The 10,276-nt window shown below is 37.3% G+C and overlaps 1 protein-coding gene across 2 annotated transcripts in view; it reads right to left on the reverse strand.

Annotated features, from left to right (window-relative positions):
• Positions 1-2,850: 2,850 nt before the first annotated feature.
• The window catches only part of CBFB (core-binding factor subunit beta), a 61,862-nt gene continuing 54,436 nt past the window's right edge, over positions 2,851-10,276 (reverse strand). Inside the window, exon 6 of one of the 2 annotated variants that reach the window (XM_007457303.1) lies at positions 2,851-3,567. In XM_007457303.1, coding sequence (XP_007457365.1) covers positions 3,545-3,567 — 23 coding nt within the window. In that variant the 3' untranslated portion in view covers positions 2,851-3,544. The remainder of the gene's footprint in view (positions 3,568-10,276) is intronic. The other variant, XM_007457302.1, reaches the window with a different exon arrangement.

Raw genomic sequence — 10,276 nt, forward strand, 5'->3', positions numbered from 1 at the left:
GCCCGAGTTCCAAAACAAGAGAAGCTACTGCAATGAGAAGCCCGCGCACCACAACGGAAAAGCCCCGCTCGCCACAGCTAGAGGAAGTCCGCATGCAGCAACAAAGACCCAACGCAGCCAAAAAAAAAAAAAAAAGATGTGGCTTTCATCTTAGGCATGCACTCTTCCTTGGATCACTTGCTCTGGGAAAGCCAGCTGCCAAATCATGAGCTGCCCTATGGAGACACCCACGTGCCAAGGAAGGAGTTCTTCATCCCCAGCACCTACCAAGGAATCAAGGGCTTACACCCAATGGCCTGTGAGAAACTGAGGCCAGTCAATGGCCACATGAGTGGGCTTCGAAGTGGATCCTTCAGCCACAATTAAGCCTTGAGATGACGATAGCTCAGGTTGACAATCTGACTCTAACTTCAGGAGAGACCCTGGATCAGACCACTGGGCTTAGCTTCTTCCAGATTTCTGACCCACAGAAACTGTGGGATGATGTTTACTGTTTTAAGCTGCTAAATTTGGGGGCAATGTGTTATGTAGCAATGGATAATCCACACAATGGCTTATAGCTTGAAAAAGCTCCCCAGTGCCAAATGAGGCATACATCAAGTAAGAGATTTCTTTTTCCAGGTAGCCCCCAACTAACATATCCAAATACCTGTTTCTAGAGGTGATATAATTATTGAAACCATGATGCTACTGCTCAAATAGTTTTTGAAATTAACCCTCATAGTATGAATCTTATTCTTTGGAATTTTGCTTCATGGTACCAATTCAGCATTTAAAGGTATTTGTTATTTGCAATAAGTCTGGTAGTGAATAAGTAAATTTTTCCTTATGGATCAAGCTTAGGACATACTTCTAGAGTAAAAGGCTTAATTTTCTGATGTAGGAAAATGCCAAGCAAAGTCCTAAGAATGTCTGAAATGACACCAGCACAATCAAATTGAGTGTATATTCCTAAAATGAATAGTTTGAAAGATGGTAGTTATTTTGGATGTGTAATTTTTGGAATTCTTCCTTCCCTCCAAGGTCACTACTCTATAGTCATACTTCATAGGATGGGTAAATCAAGGCAGATTTTTTGAAAACTATAATATACACTGGGAAATTAGTATTCTTTGTGTTATATACATTAAAGGTTTTCTTCGGAATTAACAGAAATGACCACTAGATGCCACTGCTGTTGGTGGTGGTTTTTATTTTATGGTTAAAAAGCGGAATGCAAGAACAGCTCAGAAACAAAATCAATTTTTATGTCATAATGAACACCAGAACAGAAATTGCTGGATTATGTTAATAAAGAGCCAAAACCCAGAAGTTCACTACACAGAAGTTTATTGTGAAAGTAAATTAAACATACAAACACACAATATGGCTAATGGTGGCAAAAGCAATCTGGTAGCTTAAGGCAAGTTTTAATGAGGATGAATTTAGAAAAGATGATGCAATGATGTAATTTTGTTTAAATATAGATTATGGAAAAATATCAAATTGTACCAATAACTTAAAAAAAAGCAGTTTTCAAAGCCTGCACTTTTGGAGAAAAAGGGCTCATGATCTTAATGCCAGCATTAAGACAGATGGAAGCAGCACAATGCTAAATGACAGTATGTACAGAAGGATGGCAACATGAACATTTAATAACATTTGATCTTAGTTACTGGTGGACTGAAAGCCCTTAGCTAGAAACAATAGAGAGAAATGTGCCATCATCATGTTATTAGAAAAGAAAAAATTTAAGTGCAGAAGTCAAAAACCAAGGAGCTCTGTGATAAAGTAACCTTAAAACAGCACTGTAAGGACCACTTAAAAGGTGATTCCCTCAGGGGAAATTAGGGCACTGAGTGTGTAAACATGTGAGCTGCACAACACCAAATACCAACCAAATTCATTCATAGTACTTAGTTACACAAGATCAGCATGGTCTTTTATGATGCATTATTGTTTATAACAATTTAAACACACTCCTTTACCATGCATGACTTCAAATATATAACAAATATTTTTATTCTGAGATACAGGATATGTTTATGAATTATAAGACCTATATACAATGAAAGTCACACCTCCCTTATCAGTCAAGTATACATATATGTTTTAAATGCAATGACCTTATTCAGACTTCAGTTCATTTTCTGAATTGACCATGTCAGTTTTTCAAACTCTTTAAAATAATGCCATTCTATTTTGATAAAATACATTTTTGCAAAAATTCAGAAATGTAGTAACATTTAATGAATGTGACCATGAAAAATATTTGTAAGGAGGTGCCAAATGACTTAGCACTTTTTTCCAGTCTTGTATTAAAAAAAAAAAAGTTGCAATCAATTTGATAGTGAGCCTATTTAAAAAATATTCTTATACTAATTCATCTCAAAAGGTTCTATTAATAGTCCTTTTGGAAAATACCATATATATAACCTGTGAATTTTTTTCCAGAATAATTAATGGAAGAAAATGTATCCTCTGCACAGATGTACATTTTCTAAGACTAATCTTTCATTACCTAGAATTGTTTTTACAAAAGCATGCATTATAAAATACACATAAAAGCAGCTATCTTAAACATGATTTTAATACAACATTACCTTTGTAGCTGATTCATCACTGTCTCCAGTTTAATATGCTGTTACATACATGAAGAAGCTCCAGTATCCCTTTTCTGATTGACTTAAAAAAAAAAAAAATCCCTGAATAAAACAGAAGCCAGCCTGTGACTTCTTTAGGCATTTCAGTAGAATATTATCATCTATGGAGAATATCTCCACACAAACTCATGAATACAGAACAGAATCTAAAACAGATCTGGGGCAGACCAGAGTTAATACCAATTAAAATTTTTTATGTTTAAAAAGGAAAGAAAAGGAGCTGATTATCAACATTTAAAAGGATACTGCAACTTTAACAACTGTAAACTTTGTGTTAGAAGGTGTGGCAGACAGCTCTATGCTACTAGGTTTTTAGCTTGTAAATAATGCAAACCATCAGCAGTTTTAAAATGCCATAGACTATAAAAACACAGAAGGAAACACGGGAAACAAAACAAAAAAACCAAGAACATTTATCTAAAATGAAGCTGTATAACCAACACATCTAAAATTAAAAAAAAAAAAAAACAGAGCGACTGATTAGGGGAAAAAACCCTCTGATAAAAATTTTAATTTCTTGACCTGTTCTAAAATGACATGAACTTTTAAATTAAAATGGTGGAAAAAAAGAGCTTTACAAGTGGATAGTTTCAACTCACTAAAATAATGTCAACAAGGTAAGCTTGCATAGAAGAAAATTTCAAATAATTACTGGCTACATGCATACAAAATTAGAAATGCAGGTATTATATATCATAGTGCAAAACCATGGCAGTTGTGATGTCTTGTTACTGCCTAAGGTTGAGAAGTAGATCATAGTACCTCCAGTTATCACAGTTTCTGGTCAATTATTTCTGCCGACTAGAAATGAATATGTAAAGATGCGGGGGGGGGGGCACATCTTTTGTGCCACTAATTAGCGAAGTTTGAGGTCATCACCACCACCTAAACTGGATCCAGGACTAGGGTCTTGTTGTCTTCTTGCCTGCAATGACAAAATCATAATTTAGGGTTAAAACATGTTTTGAAAATCAAAGTGCTAATAAATAAATGTTACAGTAGCACATAAGAAAAGTTTGCAACTAAAAAAATTTTCAGCTAGTATCTCCACATGTAAGAAGAAAAAGAACAATTTAGATTATGTATGAAATATTTTGTTAAAGTTTCCTTAAAAACCAAGAATAAAAAATCTCATTATATTCAAAACAGCATTATCAAAATATGTACTGTGGATAAAAAAGCAACAAACCTACATTTATAGCTTTGGGAATAAAGGGTTTAACTTGAACACATGATCCAATCACCTTAGAAGCAAACATTCCCATTTTCCCTTTTAATACTAGCTGACATTTTACACACTACTATATATAAAATAGATAACAAACAAGAACCTACTGTTATAGCACAGGGAACTATACTCAGTATTTTGTAATAACCTATAAGGGAAAAGTATACATATATATCTATATCTATCTATCTATCTATCTCTGAATCACTGTGCTATACACCTGAAATTAACACAACATTGTAAATCAACTATACTTCTGCATGTACTTGTCCAGTTTTCCCAGCACCATTTATTGAAGAGGCTGTCTTGTCTCCATTGTATATTCTTGCCTCCTCTGTCATAGATTAGGTGACCACAGGTGTGTGGGTTTACCTCTGGGCTTTCTTACCTGTACCATTGATCTATATTTCTGTTTTTGTGCCAGTACCATATATTGTCTTGATTACTGCAGCTTTGTGGTATAGTCTGAAGCCGGGGAGCCTGATTCCTCCAGCTCCATTTTTCTTTCTCAAGATTGCTTTGGCTATTTGGGGTCTTTTGTGTTTCCATATAAATTGTATAATTTTTTTGTTCTAATTCTGTGGAAAATGCCATTGGTAGTTTGATAGGGATTGCACTGAACCTGTAGATTGCTTTGGGTAGTATAGTCATTGTCACAATATTGATTCTTCCAATCCAGGAGCATGGTATATTTCTCCACCTGTTTATGTCATCTTTGATTTCTTTCATCAGTATTTTATAGTTTTCTGAGTACAGGTCTTTTGCCTCCTCAGGTAGGTTTATTCCCAGGAATTTTATTCTTTTTGTTGTGATGGTAAATGGGATTGTTTCCTTAATTTCTCTTTCTGATCTTTTGTTATTAGTGTATAGGAATGCCAGAGATTTCTGTGCATTAATTTTGTATCCTGCAACCTTACCAAATTCACTGATTAGTTCTAGTAGTTTTCTGGTGGCATCTTTAGGATTTTCTATGTATAGTATCATGTCATTAGCAAACAGTGACAGTTTTATTTCCTCTTTTCCAATTTGTATTCCTTTTATTACGTTTTCTTCTCTGACTGCTGTGGCTAGGACTTCCAATACTACGTTGAATAATAGTGGTGAAAGTGGATATCCTTGTCTTGTTCCTGATTTTAGAGGAAAAGCTTTCAGTTTTTCACCATTGAGAATGATGTTTGCTGTGGGTTTGCCATCTATGGCCTTTATTATGTTGAGGTAGGTTCCCTCTATGCCCACTTTCTGGAGAGTTTTTATCATAAATCAGTGTTGAATTTTGTCAAAAGCTTTTTCTGCATCTATTGAGATGATCATATGGTTTTTATTCTTTAATTTGTTAATATGGTGTATCACATTGATTGTTTTGCGTATATTGAAGAATCCTTGCATTCCTGGGATAAATCCCACTTGATCATGTTGTATGATCTTTTTAATGTGCTGTTGGATTCTGTTTGCTAGTATTTTGAGGAAATTAGAACACTCCCTAACACCATACACAAAAATAAACTCAAAATGGATTAAAGTCCTAAATGTAAGACCAGACACTAAAACTCTTAGAGGAAAACATAGGAAAAAACACCCTTTGACATAAATCACAGAAAGATCTTTTATGACCCACTGCCTAGTGTAATGAAAATAAAAACAAAAATAAGTGAATGGGACCTAATTAAACTTAAAAGATTTTGCACAGCAAAGGAAACCATAAACAAGACAAAAGACAATCCACAGAATGGGAGAAAATATTTGCAAACGAAGCAACAGACAAAGGATTAATCTCCAAAATATATAAACAGCTCATGTATCTCAATATCAAAAAAACAAACAACCCAATCAAAAAATAGGCAGAAGACCTAAACAGACATTTCAGCAAAGAAGACATACAGATGGCCAAGAGACAATGAAAAGATGCTCACCAGCACTAATTATCAGAGAAATGCAAATCAAAACTACAATGAGGGGCTTCCCTGGTGGCGCAGTGGTTGAGAGTCCGCCTGCCGATGCAGGGGATGCGGGTTCGTGCCCCGGTCTGGGAAGATCCCACATGCCGCGGAGCGGCTAGGCCCGTGAGCCATAGCGGCTGAGCCTGTGCGTCCGGAGCCTGTGCTCCGCAGCGGGAGAGGCCACAACAATGAGAGGCCCAAATACCACACACACACACACAAAAAAACTACAATGAGGTATCACCTCACACCAGTCAGAATGGCCATCATCAGAAAATCTACAAACAATAAATGCGAGAGAGAGTGCAGAGAAAAGGGAACCCTCTTGCACTGTTGGTGGGAATGTAGATTGATACAGCCACTGTGGAGAACAGTATGTTGGTTCCTTAAAAAGCTAAAAATAGAATTACCATATGACCCAGCAATCCCACTATTGGGCATATACCCAGAGAAAACCATAATTCAAAAAGACACATATAGGGCTTCCCTGGTGGCGCAGTGGTTAAGAATCTGCCTGCCCATGCAGGGGACACGGGTTCGAGCCCTGGTCTGGGAAGATCCCACGTGCTGTGTAGCAACTAAGCCCATGTGCCACAACTACTGAGCCTGTGCTCTAGAGCCCGTGTGCCACAACTACTGAGCTTGCGTGCCACAACTACTGAAGCCCGCACGGCGAGAGCCTGTACTCCGCAACAAGAGAAGCCACTGCAATGAGAAGCCCGCATACCGCAACAAAGAGTAGCCCTTGCTCGCCACACTAGAGAAAGCCCGCATGCAGCAACGAAGACCCAATAGAGCCAAAAAAAAAAAAAAGAAAAAAAAAGACACATATACCCCGATGTTCATTGCAGCACTATTTATAATAGCCAGGACATGGAAACAAACTAAATGTCCACCAACAGATGAATGGATAAAGAAGATGTGGTACATATATACAATGGAATATTACTCAGCCATAAAAAGAAATGAAATTGGGTCATTTGTAGAGATGTAGATGGACCTAGGGTCTGTCATACAGAGTGAAGCAAGACAGAAAGAGAAAAACAAATATCACATATTAATGCATATATGTGGAATCTAGAAAAATGGTACAGATGAACCTATCTGCAGGGCAGGAATAGAGAGGCAGATGTAGAGAACGGACATGTGGACACAGGGTGGGAAGGGGAGGGTGGGATGAATTGGGAGATTAGGTTTGACATAAATACACTACCAGGTGTAAGACAGGTAGCTGGCGGGAACCTGCTGTATAGCACAGGGAGCTCAGCTTGGTGCTGTGATGGCCTAGTTGGGTGGCATGGTGGGGGGAAAGGAGGTACAGGAGGGAGGGGATGTGTGTATGCATATGGCTGATTCACTTTGCTGTGCAGGAGAAATTAACGCAACATTGTAAAGCAATTATACTCCAATAAAAAAAAAAATATTGTGAGACAACCAGAAAAAAAAAAAGTTAACAAAGGAATTCCAATACCAGATTAGGAAACTGATAGTTACCAAATGTTATTTTTTCCAATAAACAAGTTGTATTTTATATTAAGACATTTAAAAAATAAATTTAACACCAATAATAGCAAAAAATATCAACTATACTTCAATAAAATATACATAAATGAATAAATAAAAATTAAAAAAAAGCTGACATTTATTGTGCACCAACTATATGCTAGGCACTGTTCTAAGCAATTTCCATGGATGAACCAATTTAATCCCTGCCAACTACCTATAACATAGGTGCTATGGGCTTCCCTGGTGGCGCAGTGGTTGAGAGTCCGCCTGCCGATGCAGGGGACACGGGATTGTGCCCCGGTCTGGGGAGATCCCACATGCCACGGAGCGGCTGGGCCTGTGAGCCATGGCCGCTGAGCCTGCGCGTCTGGAGGCTGTGCTCCGCAACGGGAGAGGCCACAGCAGTGAGAGGCCCGTGTACCACACAAAAAAAAGAAAAAAACAAAAAAATACATAGGTGCTATTGTTTATCCATTTTACAGATAAAGAAACTGAGTCACACAGAAGCATATGGCCTATAAATTATGTGACTGAAAAATGTAATACTGAATTTCATGTCTCAATGAATTCTATCTCTGCCAACTGGATTTTAACTAGGAATCTCTATCTCAAGAAATAAAATTCAGAATTACCATGGATAAAGTATTGTCTCAAAAGCAAAAACGGAAGTATACTAGAATCTTTGGTGCAATTATATATTCAGAAGTATCTTTACAACAATACTTAATAACTAAGAGGCTTGACAATCATAAACACTGAGGATTTCAAGTTTCACTGTAGAATAAACATTTCTGTTTAAACTATGGCAAATTACTTAATAGAGAACATCTAAGAACTAACATACTGTGCATGACACTCTCTACTAATATAAAGTTTTAAAATAACATAGTGCCCCCCTTTGATCCACACATAATATTTACTTTCAGTCTCTTTCACAAATTCCAATGCATCTTTCTTCTATGAGTGCTCTCTAGTGACTACAAACGTCAGTCAAGCACAAACATCTGTTTGTATACAGAACCTAATTCCCTCAGCAACAGTTTTCCTATGTTAGATAAAGGCTACTCCATTTTACCACTTATTATTAAGGGCAAAAACCCCTTAACATCTCTCACACCCAACAGCAAATTCTGACATCTCTACATTTAAATATGTCCTGAATCTGACCACTTCTGACTAACTCTACCACTCTTACCCTAGTTCAAGCCACCATCATCTTTCATGTGGATCTTGTTTTAGCCACCTCTGTTATATGCCAGCAACTGGAACTAACTGCAATTACCTGTGCAATCCTTAGCTAAATGGAATTATGTATTATTATCACCAATTGATTGTCCATTATCTGTCAGTTTTGGGAAACAAATTTAACCAAAAATAGAAATGTTCTGATTTCAATGGTTTCAATGGTTAAGATCTAAAACAATTAGAGAAAGAGCATCCTTGACCTTCAAAGAAACAGCTTAGCAAGTCACACCTGTACTGTAAAATCATGTTTAGTCAGAAGCTCCAGTTACATCATCATTTCTCAAGAGGGTTAAGGTTGTTTAGACAGAAATGACACAGCTTTATTAACTTTCAAACAGATCATATAAAACCCAACACTAAGTTCCGTGGTCTTTCTTATAAACTGTGATATATTTCTCTAGCAAATCTTAACTATTTATTAGCAGACTGTATGCTGACTAAATTTTAGCACATTCCTTTCATTTAACTAGTCAGGTTAATGTTATGCTGCATGGGTACAGACTGAAAGAGCTATGGAATGCATATGCATTAGGAAAACAATTTATGTTCCATACAGAATCAATGTTAAATGTAATGTAAGGACTGATCAATTCTGCAAAATTAGAGATGGTGATATAAGCATCTGGTTTCAGTCAATGAAGGTTAGAAAGGGGCTGAGCAATGAAGAAACACTGAGAAAAATCAATCCTAATTACACATTTATAAATTACTACTAACCTACCAGTAACACTTTGTGAAAAGAATATTTCAGCTTTTGTCTTGGGATAAGAGTAATTTTCAAATTATTTTAATAATGGGATGACTCCAAATGAGTGACAAAAAACAGTCATCAGCAGCTGGAGTTCTCCCTACTGGTCAGGGCTGTGCAGAGGTTGCCATGGGTTTATTTGTTTAAAATATATTTTTGGTAAAAGCACGGAAAGAAAAGTTGTTTTGCTATTTACTTGTGTTTTTCATTTCTATTTACATTGTAAAGAAGGAATGAGGAAGATGTAAACAAAGACACTATGAAGGAGAATCAAAGATTAAAAAAAATAAGGGAAGTCTGAAAGAGTATGAATGAGAGCAGAAGAGGGAAGAATGAGAGAGCTGGGAGACTGGGAGGAAATTTAATGCTAGAGAGGAAGATGTATGGGCTGTCATATGAAGGAAACAAATACAGAAACATTTAGGTTAATGAAATAGCTTCCACAGGACTGGAATAAACAACTGGATGCGCTGCCCTGGGAAGCCGTGCTTTCTACTGTAGCTGTTTTCTAATGGAGTTTGGATGTTTTAGAATGAATTCTATGAGTAACAAACTAGACTAGGTGATGGCAAAGAAACTCTCTGAACTTGATTATTCTAAAAACATAAAGTCCGTAATTTCTAGTTTCTTTCTCCCCAGTCAATCCAGATAGGCCCTTGATTTTAACTTTTTATTAACAGTTATTTCAGAATAGGGTTTTAATATAAAGCAGACACCCATGAGCCTGTTCAGAATACAAATCTGTTTTTAATATTTATTAAGTATTAAAATCTAGAAATTTGGGCTTCCCTGGTGGCGCAGTGGTTGGGAGTCCGCCTGCCAGTGCAGGGGGCACGGGTTCATGCCCCGGTCCGGGAGGATCCCACATGCCGCGGAGCGGCTGGGCCCGTGAGCCATGGCCACTGGGCCTGCGTGTCCGGAGCCTGTGCTCCGCAGCGGGAGAGGCCGCAGCGGGGAGAGGCCCGCATAC

The sequence above is a fragment of the Lipotes vexillifer genome, unplaced genomic scaffold, assembly GCF_000442215.2.
Source record: "Lipotes vexillifer unplaced genomic scaffold, Lipotes_vexillifer_v1.1 scaffold504, whole genome shotgun sequence".
Classification (NCBI taxonomy): Eukaryota; Metazoa; Chordata; class Mammalia; order Artiodactyla; family Lipotidae; genus Lipotes; species Lipotes vexillifer.